The 16,130-nt window shown below is 40.5% G+C and overlaps 1 protein-coding gene across 10 annotated transcripts in view; it reads right to left on the reverse strand.

Annotated features, from left to right (window-relative positions):
* RAPGEF4 (Rap guanine nucleotide exchange factor 4) overlaps positions 1-16,130 on the reverse strand; it is a 312,049-nt gene that overhangs the window by 227,664 nt on the left and 68,255 nt on the right. For 7 of the 10 annotated variants that reach the window (XR_008998260.1, XR_005023015.2, XM_036876921.2 and 4 more), the window contains exon 4: positions 7,745-7,891. The exons of 1 other annotated variant lie outside the window; for it this stretch is intronic. Coding sequence is in view for 7 of the 9 variants with exons in the window: in XM_036876921.2 (XP_036732816.2) it covers positions 7,745-7,891 (147 nt within the window). In the remaining 2 variants the exon portion in view is untranslated. Of the gene's footprint in view, positions 1-1,392; positions 2,487-7,744; positions 7,892-12,671; positions 12,838-16,130 lie in introns of those variants that run through there. 2 more of the 10 variants (XM_057503897.1, XM_036876922.2) reach the window with 2 other exon arrangements.

The raw sequence follows: 16,130 nt of genomic DNA on the forward strand, positions 1-16,130 counted from the left end.
CAGGCATTTGAAAATGCAATGACACCCTCAGGGGGCTGGCAGACCCCTAGCCCAGCCTGCCCAGAGGCCCAGTACAGGAAGAGAAGGCAGAACGCAGCACAGCAAGAGGGAAGAAGCCCATGCCTCTCAGTGCGGACAGCCCCTTGGAACAAGGCTGCCTCAAATGCCGTAATTTGACTAACTGACCCCAATCTTTTAGGGATGCTGAAAAACAGCCTTGTTAGCTACACAAGAGTTCAGAACCAGATCACTTTGTCTTTGGATGAAATAGTACCCTGGGTGGAAATGAAGCCCTCCCTGGTAAGTCCTTCAGCACACTGTACCTTTACCCTAGACCTTTTCAGTTTGTCTTGTTTCAGGGTGATTTGCATTTATGTTTGTCTGTCTTCTCCACTAGATTGTAAACCAGAAAGACAGATGTAGTTAGTACAGTTTTGTACCTCTACATGCTAAGAACCAAGTACGTATGTTGAATATAACAAAGCTTCTTAGAGATGAGATTTTCAAAGTGGCATCAATTGACTTTGAGTCGAACAACACTCCAGCAGGCACGCAGCCTCGCAGGCAAGCTGAGTGAAGCGGGCCCCTTCAAGACCAGGGCGCAGGGGCTGTGGCTGAAGTGTCCCCAGATGCACCACTGTGGGACGAATTTCAAACCTCTGCTAGCAGCAACTCCTAAAAGACCTAAGTATCCAGGGCACACCCCTGTAATGAATGCCCGACGGCCAGGAGGGAATGACTTCTGCTCGCAGTGCCCTGCCAACAAGCCCACTATCAGCATCTGGGGATTCCTGGAACCTGCCAGCCAGGCTGTGATCTGTTCAGACCCCCTGTTCATCTTCTGAGGAATAGTGAGAGCATAGCTTGCCAAGCTGGTGGGACTTCAAGTCATGAATAATGTAACAGAATCCCCATAAACACTAAGGACTTCATATGGTTTGAGAGCAGCAGGCAAGATAACCTACTGGGCATTCAGGGGCTGAAATACCATCACTCCCAATCTGTTTCCTTGCCCGAAATGCATTCTTAATATATGTTATTCAAATATGTCACCAGATAAATACATATATTTAATATTAATGTGATAAATGTCATTGCCTACACAACTATCTTTGTTTATCTTCTGGAAACATAGTTAAGATCATCAGCCTAAACAAACATATCCTTCACAATCAGAAAAGATGAGCTGCCACTGCACACGCACCCCCACCCAGTACACTACAAATAAAGATGAAATCAAATTATGTTAGTGCCATGGTAAATATTTAGGTCTGGTAGAACATAATTAGAAAAACCAGAGATGTTTCAGAGTATAACTCCTCAAACCATACTTCCAACTGTGACATGTAATACTGCTCCCCCACTAAAGAATAAGAAAAGACCCCTCCTGACCTTGTAGGGCATGTGACCTCCTTGTTCTGCCTCTCAGAGTTCTCAGACATCCAGCAAATATCTGTCCTTTATTTGGACAGCAAAATGCACCTTCATCGCCGATAATTCCCTGTTCGTATCTGTTATTGTTGAGAGGATCTCAGTTCACAGAGAGAAAACCAGTGCTGGTGGTTCTCCAAGGAAGCTCAGGCAGCCAAAGGTAATAGGAAAAGACTTCTAAATATATAATTTTTAACTTTGGCTAGCTGCAAATAACTTCACTCCCTTCCTTTCTGGATTTGAATCATTTCACCACTACATGGAAAAGCTTGAGTTGAGGACAGAGACGTGAGACCCTGGCACAGACATGAAATCCAAGTCATCGGAACAGGCTTCCGCTTGGTTGAAAAGAATCAGAACTGTGAGGAGAGAGGCAAGGGAACCAGCCAACAGGATGTGTGTGGCTGGAGTTCCTGGCATGAAGTCTTGACTTTCATGTTTATTTTTGGATGTATTTTTCTTAGCCCTTTGATGCAAATTTCTGGCCTGGGAAATAACCCTACAGGACTAGCTCCTAAGTTGCGAAAAGTAAGGCAGGCTTCTAACTTGGGAGAAAGCAGGTCCCTTAGCTTTCAGGCTCCAGTTACTCTTCAGATAAGGGTGTGGGTCCCTGTGCATTAACAGGCAGGCAAGGGGCTGCCTGTCTAAGGAGGGGTGACACAGTCCCCCCTCAATACCCAGGGCCACTAAACATTCACCTGAAATATCGGTCCACCTGGAAGGCCTACCATTAATGTAAGAGTGAAACAACCTGAAATTGTTTGCATGCTAAATAAAGTAATAAAACTCACCCAAAGGACTTCTGAGATTTTTATGTTCTGGGATATTATGTTTTAAGTATTTGGTTTTAATTTTTATTACAGTACAAGACAGATAGGAACATCAAGTTTATTCAACCAGAGCAGATGCCCCTGAGAAGTATATTATTCTAATATCATTTTTAAACCACATCAGCTAAGACTAAGCTGTTGTTATTTCCATAATTACTGTTCTCCTAGTGGCTTGAAAGATTATTAATGGAAAAGGGCTTTTTTCTCCCTGTGTACTCTAAAAGAGGCAGTACAGACGAAACTAAAAGCTTTTCAGTCCCACGATGGCCAATATATATCTGGTAGAATTGAGAAATAAAACACTCTGAAAAATAGGGAATAGAGATACATAGATGTAAATATATTTTTTCAACAATATTCATTACTTTTAGAAATATTCCTGTTTACATACTGCATTCTTTTCCTAAGACAGAAGCATGCACTTATTTCTGATTTTACCACTCAGTTTTATATCCCATAAAGCATGAAATAGATTGTTTTGGTCAGCTCACAATATTTGCTGAGGCCACAGACACATCTGGGGAATAAACTTTACTTTTTCAAGCATTACATGCAAGCAATGGTTCTCTGTGATATGGGATGCTCTGCTTAGAATCAATATGAAACGAGAAGTTTCTGGGTAACAATTATAGCCACAAAACAACTTTTATTTTGGCATGGGTCAGACTACAGATTTAAAATACTGCCTTTATTTTTAAAGACTAATTTTATTATAGTCTTTGAATTTTAAATAACTTATTCATATATATGTATTATTATTGTGAACATGCTCAAACATGGCTCAGTGAAAGAAAATTTTTGGCCAGAAAATTAGGATTCTATGACTGAAACACAAGTACAATGGCAGTAGACCACTAGTTCAAGGACCTCTCAGTAGGGTCTATTATGAATTTGAACAAGAGTGCCTCTCTAATCTACTCTAAAAACACTGGACTCATGTCATTCAATTTCACGTATTTGGAAGAATCCATGTAAGGATGTCAACACATGCCAGAAAGTTGAAAGCATCTTCAGACAGACACAATGTTAGGCAAAAAGTCAAAAAGAAAACCAAAATACCCCTCACTATTGCTGTTCTAACCATAGGAAACCTTCTTATACCATCTACACTGAGAAGAAATTCAGGGAATTAGACAGTAAATCAGTCCTTTATGTATCCCAAGAACCACCAGCAATCATAAATACCCATAATCCTGGAAGAAATATTGATAACTGCCTTCAAACTCCCAAGCCTACACTGGACTACTTTGCCATTTAACATGCTTACTGATGGCGTACAATGCTACTAGTGTCAGGAGTTTAAATTATAACTGTCTCAAGAACTAAAAATGGTATTCAAGACTTAGTTAATTTTATTCTGAGTGAAATTCAGAAACATAACTATGTCCTCTCTCTCTGATACTACCCTCAGATACTACTGAAAAATAAGATGTTCTATACCCAGTTAATATATTTTATTAACTTTAATATCAAAGAGGCATGAAAAGAGGGAAGTATTGTTGACTAACTCTAAATAAACTTACTGTAATTCACTTAAGCTAAGAAAATATGACCTGGCTTTAAGACGGAGCAAGCCAGTGCCCTCAAATCTGACCCTCGACTGGCCACTGAAACACAGAAAGGGAGGAGGAAAGAAAGTGATCTTCCTTAGGAGAGATATAGACACAAAGAAAAGCATCGAGCTGCTACTTCAGTTGCAGCTTGGGGAATATTACCTTATGTGATGTATTTGTAGAAACTACTGAGTAATGCTTCTGGTCACATTTCTGATGATAGTTTTTTTTTTTATACTCTGGGTGCTACCAGTTTGACTCACAACATAACAGACAATAAAGAGTAAGAGGCATTAAAGATGAAGTTGAGTGGGATTTCAAAATCTCACATGTAGTTCTCTGAGGTATATCTGCAGAAGAGCCTAGGAGCCATGCTTTTGGTCAGAAAAGGAAGCAGGAGTCCCTTGCTTTGTGCCACCATTGAAGTCACAAGTGATTTAAAATAGACTTAAAGCAGACTATTGGCTCAGCCTATCAAAGAGCTCCAGTTTGTGATTAGGGACCAAGTTTTCAGTCAGAAGTAACTCTGAATCCTGGTCCTGGTGTCTTATTCTTTGTTCCCTTTAGGTGACATCAGGACACAGGTAAGGAGACAAAGCTAAGTATGGGGTGTCTGCTATACAATGGGCCCACCGTGACATTGTGTAAAAGTAAGCAGTGAAATGAGATGAATATACAATTTAGACCCATGATTCACATTATCTAATTTTTACTATTCAAAACCTATATCCTAACACACAGCTCCTTAGCTTGCCAGTGAAAGAGGCATTATCCATCTTACCTTTGCGTGCCTTCCTCCTGCCATCTCACAATTCAGTGAGGCTTCTACCTGATTCCTGAATCTATGTAATCCTTCCCTACATAATCCTGCCCTTCAGATATTTGGCTAATGGACCTAACTTGGATTTCAGCTAATAATATGAGCCTGGGTTAGTTTTGTTAACAGATTATTTGCCAGTGTAATGAATGGCTAAATTATAAACTCTATTATCTGACAAAATCAAGGACTAGGTTTCCTGGTTATCAGTTATTTTGCTAGCAGAGTAGTGATACATATGTTATAAATGGATTACCCATATTACAAGAATAGAAATAAAATTTATTTAGTGATAATGATACACTACACTCTGAAATAGTATTACCGACTTGTGAGTTTATTTTCTGACTCTTCCAAGTAGAACAGAAGCCCTGACCCAAAAAGCAGGCACTCCGCTGGCAGTCTCCGTTGCCATAGCTATGTCTGACTCACCGGAAATGCTCGATACTTACGTGCTGAAAAAGTGAACAATAGAATAAACATAAGCAAATCTTTTTTATTCAGAAGGTATTTTTAGTTTTATGATTTCTTGGGATTATCATGTACTGTATATACACAAGTGTGTCTATTAATAAAGTTCTGACTAACATGGATTGCTAGATAATGGAGTTTCTTGCATTTTCAGTTGAGCCAGTTAAAATGTTGACTGAGCACCTAATTTGCACTGTGTGCTTAGCTGCATGAACAGGAAACTAAAATGAGCATCTGACTAATCTTTTCCTCACTAGGAGGTTCCATCTCTTACCTGTAAAATAAAAAGATCAGACTAAAAACTCTATCCATCCTTTAAGCTCACTAAGTCACAGCCAGGAGAGATCAGTAATCATGCTCTGAGGTTACAAGTGAGGGCTTGGACCCACAGAGCTGCAAAATCATGTGGCAGGGTTGGGGATACCAAGGACCAGCCTCAATATCGACACCTTCATTTAGTAATTTTCCTCTAAGGGAAATATCTGTGGAAATAGGCCTAAAATGAACTCAGATAAAATCTAACCAAGGGATCCAACTAATCAAACTAATGTATCACCAATAGTGATGTACTCAGTATCACTTTTGACATTTTCTTGCCCAAAATGTTAGACTTGATCTAATCAAACTTTTAGTTCTAACTTCAATTTACAGGAAACCCTGGGGTAGGGGTACAAAAAAGATACCATGAGACAACAATCAAACAAATCTTGAATTTGGGAGAAACTGACTTGGCCTTTTTAACAAGTCAGCCATTGCCTCAGAGAGAGAAACAGAGTAGAGACAAAGGCTGTTGGGGAGAGAGAGAGAGAGGGACTGGCAGATACAACAGGCAAATGTAAGACATGGTTCTTTATTTGAGCCTGGTTTGAAATAAAACAGATACGATATTTATGGAATAAATAAATATTTATTTGTGGATGTTTGTGAGGAAACTTGAACTGTGGACTGGATATTAGATATTAGGATATTATCTTTAGTTTTGCAGGTGAAATAATGGAATTCTGGGTATATAGCAGGATATTCTAATTTTTTGGAGCTATAACTAAACATCATGACATCTGTTGTTTATATTACAGTAGTTCAGCAAAAAACAAAGATGAAACCCATATGGCTATATGTTAGTGATTGCTGGGCTAAGTAGGTGTACAGATGTGCATTGTATTATCTTTTTCAATTTTCTGTATGTTTGAAAAATGTTTTAATAATAGATTTTTTTTTTAATGCTCACTGGTTGCAACTTCTCAGGACCTTCCTTCACAGTACTGAGAGCTTCTAATTAAAATAAACTTAAATATTTCCACAAACCATCCTCAATCAGCAACTTGAATAAGTCGCACACAAAAGCAGTTATAATGACATATATCACAGGTAGGAATCATTTCTGTTCTTAAACCAGTTATACAAATTTTCTTTTTGGAAAAGACTTTTCAGTTTACCTTTTAAAATAAAAGATCGAACAAATGGCTTATTTGCCTCAAGCGTGGTCCCTTTTAATTGACAGAAAACCTCTCCACACACACCTCGTGCAAACCTATATTAGCTCTGCCTTCCTAAAACTAGGCTTTGTCTCTGAACTTTGCAGAGCAGTTGGAGCTCTTTAATATTTTCTAAGAGGAACATTTCAAACAAGTAACCCTGCAATTTATTCACTACTGCCAAGAATAAAAGTAACAGGTTTCAACACCAAGGCCTTCCAAGGCTTTGCAGGATTTTTAAGCCAAAGCATCGCTCATTCACCTGCAGGTCTGCTCCCTTAGTGCATCTATCATTTATTTGTCTCTGGAGGAAACTATTTGATTACACAAAATTCTTTCAGATCAAGTCTGGAATCTTGGCCACACCGGGACAAGTGGTGGCCTGCAGCCCGATGGGCTAACACTTGGACACACTGAGCCAAGGACATGCATGAGGAATGACCGTAGGCTCCCGTGAGAAGCTTGAAGGACTGAAAAGGAATGAGTGAAAAAAATGCAAGGTTTAGTGGGCCTTTCTAAGTGCTTCATTTGCCATTACTGCTTTTAAGATGAATTACTCCCTGGACTTCCTGTAAATGAGCGCACAGCTCTGAGGGGCGCCGGGAAGCAGCGGGAAATGCAAAAGCCACCAGGACCGGCTGCATCCACCCACTGCTGAGCCACCTCTGCATTCTGAAGTTGGCAAGTACCCAGATGCCTTTATGTCTCGCATTTCTTATACTTTATTACAGGCACTTCATTTTAAAAAGCATTTAAATGAAGCAGATGTTAACCCCACTCATTCCACTGTACCAGAGAACATGTCAGTAGTGATTTTTAAAATGTAAAAGAAAATGTCAAAGTATTTTGTTCCATGGTTAAGAATACATCTGTGGAATAGGAGGGAGGAAATACAGAAAACACTCTGTGGTCATTCAAGAAATAATTACAAGGTATGTCAAACTACAGAAAATTGAGCAAGCACTAAATTAAAAAAAAAGTGGGGGAAATGTCTTGTGTCAAATGGCTTTTTCACTCACTCATTTCAAAAACAAGTTTTTAAAATCAAATTCCATCCACTGGCTCAGAACAGAACACATTAAGGCTTGACTGTAATGCCATTATCCGTGGGCAGCCCCTTTTCCTTTCTGCAGCTACATTAATTGACAGAGAAGCCCCGGGGCTCACCTCCCAGAGAGCCTTGAAGTCCTTCTGCTCGACGCGGAGCAGCTCGCTGCTCTCTCTGGTGACAATGGTCGCATGGCGGGGTGTGTTGTCCAGGATGGACTCTCCGAAGGCTGTCCCCATCCCCAGAGTACAGATGGTCACTGCGTCCTGAGAATCCCAAAAGCTAGCCATTAGAAAATGAAACATTGAACCAACAGGTGAGTTGTCTTTTCTACGAATTGAAGTATAATTTGTACACAGTACAACACTCAGCCGCACAGTCCAACAGGTTCTGAGAAATGCAGACCCCAAGTCAAGACCTGAAACATTCTTCTCACCCACAAAAGTTCCCTCACACTCTTTTCCAGTCAAGACCCTCTTTTTAGAGGTAACCTGTGTTCTGATTATTCCTGTCACCCTAAAGGAGTTTTGCTAGTTTTAGAAAGGCATGTAAAAAGACATGCCCCCTTCGGTATCTGGCTCCTTTTGCTCAACATAAAGTCTGTAGATTCATCCATTTTGTGGATGATCAGTAGTTTTTTTCCTTTTACTGACCAGTAATTTTCCATCACATGGACATGCCACAGTTTTCTTATCCATTGTCCTATTGGTGGCCATGTAGGTTGTTTCTGGTTCGGGGATATCATAAGTAAAGCTGCTAGCAATAATCTTGTGCAAGTCTTTTTGTAGACGGGGTTATCTGTTTAAATGAATACTGTCTGCTTTAAGAGAAAAAGTGGGGAAATGCTTTGAAAATGAACTGATTTTTTTCAATGAGAGGATGCAGTTACAATATTTAAATAGGAAGCAGGAAAAGGGATGGATGCTGTTATGTCAGGCTGCCTTGAAGAGAAGAGGGAACTGAGGGCCAGGGTAGTTGATGAACATGGCCCTAGTTCACACAGACGATGAGTAATTCAGTGAGATTCTAACCAGGGCTGTTCTACTAGATTTTCTGAGTTTCTGTATCATGCTGCCTCCTGCAGCCACAACAGAGTAAAAACAGCATCAGATGAAGTACAGTGTGGCTCAAAATATTGCAAATCAATGATTTGAAAGTTTTGTGAGTTTTTCTAAAAAAGTAATTTCCTCTCTGCATACAACATTGATGATAATTACTTGTATTTAATCCTAGATAGTTTCAAATAATGCCAATAGCCACTCAAAATCACCTGGACATTAATTTTGCAGACCATTATCAACTAAGGGAGATACACAAGGGTAATCCTCTATGTTAGAAAGCACAGTTTTCCTTTCATACATCTAATACATGGTAGTAGGCAAATGTTATTAAGATCAAGTTAGTGACTCTGTAACCACATTACTAAGACAAATGCCCATGAGAATCCAGTTCCTTGAACTGTGGCAAATTGCTTCTGCAAGGATATTACCATATAAAATTGTGTTCAGGAAAATAAAATCAATAATATCTCAGAAAGGAATGAAAGAGATATTACACTTCAGAGGGAATTGTTAACAAAACCTGCTAATAAATATTCTGGAAAGGCACTGGTAAACAAATTCAGTGCAAAAAAATATCTCCAGAACTGAAATATAAATACCCAGCAAGCTGGGTAACTCTGAGTAATTTTCAAATTCTAGTAAAGACAAAATGGATTATGACAAATCACAGCCTTTCACAAATTCTCTAGAACATCATGTTCCCTTGAGAATCTCACCAGCTTACTTCATTTTTTTTTTATCATCTGAAGCCTTCAGAAAGAATTCTTTTGCCTAATTTGTACTTTCTAGTGTAAAATTCTACTTTGAAACTTGACAGAGATGGGCCACAAATATTACTCCTGTCACTATCCACAAAGCCTAAATATCTAAAGTTATCCACAGAGTATAATGAAAAACAACTATGAAGAACTGTAAACATCTGAAGTTATCCACAAAGTATAATGAAAAACAACACTGAAGATCTGTTCTCCATGAACTAGTTGCAGACTATTAGGGATAAACAGTCTTCTCCTTTCTCACCTCCTCTCCCTGACATAGGTAGTGTGTCACCAAAAGGTATACAACGAAAGACATAGGCTGTGAAAGTCCCATGAGCCAGTCTTCTTGTTACTGAACAGGTCTTGTAAAAAAGACAAAAGATTGAAATTATCCTTGGATTTCCCCTGGAGAGCTTAGCATTACCCATGCATACCACATAGAACAAAGCTTCATCTTGTTATGTTGCCCAGTACCCTTCTCAGTGTCCCAGCAACAGGACCCCTGTAAGGGGAGGCAGCTTGCTTTGGCCGTGGAATCAAGCATCTCACTCATGTCCAGTAACCCACACTCTCCCACCAGACTGAGTATGGGGTCCGCCCTTCCTGCATTTCTTCCTTCATACCTCATCTTCCCAAATTTAAGAACAGGGATTCACAAATACAAGATATGATCTTGAAACTAGGACTATAAAACCTCAAGTGGAAGGAGGTTTACTTGAAAGTTCAAACCTTACTTTCAGCAAACTCAGATTATTTTTAGGACAAATATACTTAGAAATCTGAACGGATCTGGCAAGTATGGATTGGGTACTGGGACAACTGCGCACAGGAAAGAAGGTCCTCACAAGAACATTTTCACTCTAAAGATTAATCACTATCTTTACAGTCAATGAATCCCAGAGTCCTTGCAGTGTGCTTAGAAGATAATTATCAAATAAAGAAATTTACAATCAAATGTTCTCTTATTTAGCAGAACCAACATTGTTGCCTAGTACACAGGTTGGAGGGCAGGGTAAACGTGAGCAGGACTCTGGGCCCACACTGACGTCTAATAGGATCCCTCCAGCCCGAGTTTCAAGCCGGAACCCCGGGACATATGCTTAGTGCATGCCTTTGCCTTTTGCTGAAAGTGTCCATTTCTGAATGTAATATTACTATTTCTTTTAGACTTACATACTCCAGAGATCTGCTCATGCCTCAATACTTTTTAATAGAGACTACTCAGACTTTCTTTTCTGCTCATTTGCAGATTAATGTTCAAAAAGGCCACCTGAAAGAAAATATTTACAGCAACTAGAGACTGAAGAAGGCAAACAGCACCTACTCAGGGAATATAAAATTTTAACAAGAGTGAAGGAATCCCCTATTTTGTGATAAAATGGCAGTTTATTTTAAGGACTCTCAAATAGGAAAAGAAGATTTAAAAACTTGAATGTCTTCAATATATGAAGGTGGGTTTAGCAGATGCTGCTGGGGTCCTAGCAGAGTTCCCCCACCAACCCCCTTACCCCACCTCTCCCTGCAAAGGCACGTGCAGCTTTCGGGACAGTTGCAGTCACACCTATGGCTTCCTCTCTTGGGCACCTTCATCATTCCACCTGAGGGCAGAGTGCTGGGCAGTTAATGCCTGTAAAATGCAACCTCCCCCACCAGGCATGACAGGATCCAGACCCTTCACAGCTTCTCAGAAGGTCCCTGAAGGAGTGAGCCCAGTCACCCACCATGGAAATCTTCTTCTCAACAAACTTTTATAGGCTTTTCTTCCTTCCTTGTCTCATTTCCCCACTCGCTTACAGTGCTTCCTGGGATCATCTCCAAAAAAACCACTTGCAGCAAAATCCTTGTCTCCACGTCTGGTAAACCCCAAACAAGAAAATGGGGTAAGCCAACATGGCCAAGAGTCCTGAGTTACACTGAGACCTCTGGAGAGACACTGGGTCGAACCAGCATTCCCCAAAGGATGTCTGTAATAGGGACAGAGACCAGCTTACCCCTTACTGCACTGCATCACACATAAGAGCAGTATTGCACGGGTGATACATGGGAAGACCTCGTCGTGTTCGTAAAGCGTACTGGGTCTCTGAGGCCAGTTCTACTATGTAACCAGAGATGATGGAGTCTCAAAAAAAAATTACCTATGGCATATGCCATCTAGTTTCTCCCTCCAACCTGATCTGGCTTTCTCTCATCTCTCAGTCCATCTGATCACTCCACCTCCTACCCTCTAAAAACACTTACTTACCCGCTGACCCTTAATAATACACATCCTACTGTGCATCAGTGTACATGTGAATCCCCACGGGTGTGAGTGGAGCGCTGTGCTGTGCACTGAGCCAGGTCTTGACTATGATGCCTCATTCACTCCCCACAACAGTTAAATGAGATAATGTATTTCAACTGCTTTGCACAATGCCTGACTCAAAAGTGTTTAAGAAATTATGGATATTCTTATTGATCATAGTATTAAAACAATCCTGTAACATCAGTATTATTATTATTGCTATTTTATAGGTTGAAGAAATCAGGCTCAAAGATACTCAGGAATTTGCCCCAAAATGGCTAAAGTTGAGACAAGAAAGTAGTGATTGTAATTACCCCTCCATATACCTCTTCAATCATATGAAAATGTAACTCCTCAAAGCTCAGGAGGAAAATCACTTAAAGTAATAATTAAATCCATACAGGTTCTTTTTTCAATCAGCCTATCTATATATTTATTGAAAACTGAATATGTCACAATCACCAGGAAAACAGAAAACATTTGGCATTGCTTCCCCTCTAACCTTCCAATCCAATACTGGGGTCCACTTGACTCTCACCTAGAGGATCTAGTCCATTCCAGGCTGGGGCAGCAATCCTCTGACTCATTAGGAGAAATGTAAGCAATCCTAGGCCGGAAACTAAAATCACATCAGCATGTCTGTCTTTCTTACTCTGATCGTAGTTCTAATAATGAAGCTCCTACTTCAGATGGAGAAGTTGAGTTTCTGTCTTTCTGCAACTCTGCCTTGATAACCTGCCTGATATCCTAATTCTTCTGCAGACGGCCAGTCACCTTGTTCTGACAGCCTCCCTGAGCACAGGCCCTCTGGCATCCTTCTGTCACCAGGCCTCTCCATCAGCCCTCCTGGCAGCCCACTTCCATCACAGGGGCTGCTGCCTGCCTGCCTGCCCATCAGTAAGCCATATCCTAACATGCCACCCGTTGAGACCTGCCAGGGCCTCACCATGCTGGCCCAGGGGCTGTGCTGCTCCGACGTTCAGCTTGCTCCCCACCTCCTGCTGGCATTGCTGCACCACATCCTCCAGATGGCTCCACCTCCAGCTCAGGCACCCCCAGTTCACAGCTGCTTGTTGGCCCAGCGAGGCACTCACTGAAGTCATGAATGAGACCTTGGCACGGTACGTGTTTCAGTAGGAGAGGAACGGTCTGGTTAGCTCTGAGCATAAAAGCTGATACTTGGTAAGTTAACAAGGATGTCAACAAAGCTGCCCCGGTGGAAGACAGGGAGCACACCCGGAGACACCCAGGGTCAGGACAGCCCCTGCTGAGTGGCACAGCCATCAGGAGGCAGCACAGTAAGAAGAGAGCTGGCCTTGCAGACCCAGATCCCCAACTCTGCTCTGACAGCCACCAGCCCGCGGCTTTGGGGAGAATGCTTCCTGGAGCCTCAGCATCGTCGTTTGTGAAATGGCCCCAATCTTTCTTTTGAGATAATTAGTAGGAATCAATATAAATAAAATAATATACAGGAAGAGTTCTGTATGGTTCCTAGCACACAGTACATACTCCATAAATAATGGAAAATATGATTCCTGATTTGGCTATATTTATATGCATATATAGGTCATCTACATTTCTAACAAATTATAGTTTTGATTATTTAAATAACAGAATCCCTATATTCAGGTTTTGTTAATCTTCAATTAACAATAGCTTTCCAACACTTAAATTCTCAGTCTCTCTGTCCCCCAGTATGGATGTCAGGTGGTCTGAATGATCTAAAAAACAGTTCAGCTCTCTGGGGGAGCTTGTATTCAAAGGAACCCTTCTGACAAATCCTGCTGTAAGTCAAAGAATCCTTTTCACTGCTACTAATTGCCCCTTATTTTATCTGCTTTGTGCATCTGATTTATGGTATACTGGGTTTTCTTAAAGCAGCCTTTCTTAAATAAGGCATTTTATTTGTTTGTTTCATTATAAATGTAGCTACAGTGTGAAAATGGGAACACTGTGAAACAAGCCAATGGTTATGTGTCACTGATAGCCAAGCTAATAAACATGTGCCTATAAGCAACCCCTGAAATCTAACTTACACAAGTTACAGATAGCCTGATGAAATTTAAAATAACTAACCATCAGTAAAATAGACATAAGAATTTTCTGTGGTAAGTATACCAAGATTATTTTTTTAATTGTCCTGTAACTTCAAGGGGTATGCGTGTTTAACTCACTTCCACATTAATGGCTCAAGAAGAGTTCATTGGCTCACAGCATATTTGCTGTTTTTTGAGTTAACATCAAAGAACAAACTGGTCTTTTAACTGCATAAACCCCAAAATGTAAATTCTTACAAAGCAATTATGTTTACAATTTTTATTTTAGAACTATAGGCAATACTTGCCCTTAAGTGCCTGGGTTTATTTCACGAGCTTGATTTTAGTACTGGAATTCACTGCTTTAAAAAAAATAAAAATTTAATGGAACCCCATCTTTGAATTTGTCCAAGACATTAGTATGTGCTGTCTAAAAGGATTTATTGCCAAAGCACAAAGACAAAAACACTTATAAGTCGAATTGTTTTTTCCTAACAAACAGCAAAGACAAGTTTTGTTACTCTTACAGCACTTCCCTAGAATCAGAAGACACAGCTGAACAAGATCAGGCAAGCCAGCTGGGGCTGCGGGAAGGCTTGCTGGGCATGAACTAGCGTTAGTGTTCTCGTAACCGAATCAGGCAGGCCAGCCCCAAGTTCAGTGGAAAGCCGGTCTGTCCTGCATCGTGGCTCCGTCTTGCATCCACCCGAATGAAGAATTTCATGGCAACAAAACTAAATATAGAATGCAGGTGCATGGTGCAGGCTGCTAAATAAACTCCTGGTCGATCCCTAACAAATGGCACGCCCTCAGCAGAGACAAATAGTAAAACATTACAAACAACCACTGCAGATTTGGCACCTTTCACGTATTAAGGGCCCCAAAATTTGTGTTCAGGAAACGTTTCCTCATGATGGCAACGTTCTCTGTCTGAAAATAATCTGACTTATTGGAAGAATCAGACTGGCAAAGGCAGGAAGATAGAGAAAGAGATATCCACATGATGGAGAAACATGCCTGTCTTCAAATTCTATCAACAAAAATGCAACACTTAAAACCATCTCTGGCATGGAGACAAAGAGAGAGTAAATAAAAGCACTTTTTACTTTGGGGGAATACCAGTAAAGACTGTTTTCCAAACCTGCGTTAAAAGTTGCCAGAGATTTTCCAAGAGACAGATGAGAGGATGGATAAAGTGCAAGTACCAAATGCAGCCCAGCTTCTCTGTTCACACGAAATGGCTGAACAATATTGCTAAACTTGCCATTTCACACCGAGTACGTTTTCTGCTTTTTCTATGCTAGCACTGCCCTCTTGTGATAAATCAGCAGCATTGCAGGGGTTGCAAACGACGGCTCTCCACTCCAGGCTACTAATTTTTCTTTCTGGAAACAGTAAGAAAAACTCATTTCAGGTTGGAACTATTATCCCCAACTTATAGGTAAGACCCACAGAAAATTAAGGTCAGGGAGGATTTCAAAAGAGATCTGGTTTTAACCACTGTGTGTTGCATTTAAATAAGCATCTGTTACAAGAATACAGAAGTTTTATGAATTAATACCCTGTCCCAGCCTCTATGTTGCAGCATGAGCTTCTATTCACTAAGTAACCATCAGAAATTCTTTCATAAGACTGGAAAACTATATTTTTTTGCTGTAAAAATTAAGTTAAAACCTTAAATATTTCTAGGATTTAAATACTTAACATGCCCCAAAGGTCCTTCATCTGTAAAATCTGCAGAAAAAAAAAAATACCTTGTCTCTCTCTAAAAACACACACACACAGAGTTGGGTATTGGTTGTCTGATATAGTGTGGTTTATTTATCACTTTTATGTTTATACATGTTATTTATAACTTGTTCCAATGTTCACTTCTCATGCTAGATCCATCCAAATATTAATGAGAAAAGAGTATACCCATAGTATTATTCATTCCAATGGGAATGTAAAATCTCTAACTTTTAGCACATACCCAAGACAGGCAGGTGCTTAAGCACAAGAGTTCAGCTGTGAGTATCTGAAGGCGCATGAGTCCTGGCTGTTAGCTTAGGTAAGAGACTGAGGGTGGGGACAGGTATCACAGGGAACCGAAGGATTAATCTTTGATAGGATCTGTGCTGCCAAGTGTTTATCTACGGGAGCAGGTGAGCCAGCTGGACCCCGTGGGATGAAGTAGCCTGTGGGCCAGCCCCCTCTAAGTATCATGGGGTAGGACAAAGAATGGTCAAGGCGGGAAGAGTGTCTGGAAGCTGGCAGAGGTGCCTCTGGCAATTGCACAGGGTCAGGATAAGAAGGAAGTTGGTTTTGTTTTATGGAGTAGTGGTATCAATATGATATAAAGGAAGATACTTCCAAGGATAGCAGTCTCT

The sequence above is a fragment of the Manis pentadactyla genome, chromosome 6 (genome assembly GCF_030020395.1).
Source record: "Manis pentadactyla isolate mManPen7 chromosome 6, mManPen7.hap1, whole genome shotgun sequence".
NCBI classification, from domain to species: Eukaryota; Metazoa; Chordata; class Mammalia; order Pholidota; family Manidae; genus Manis; species Manis pentadactyla.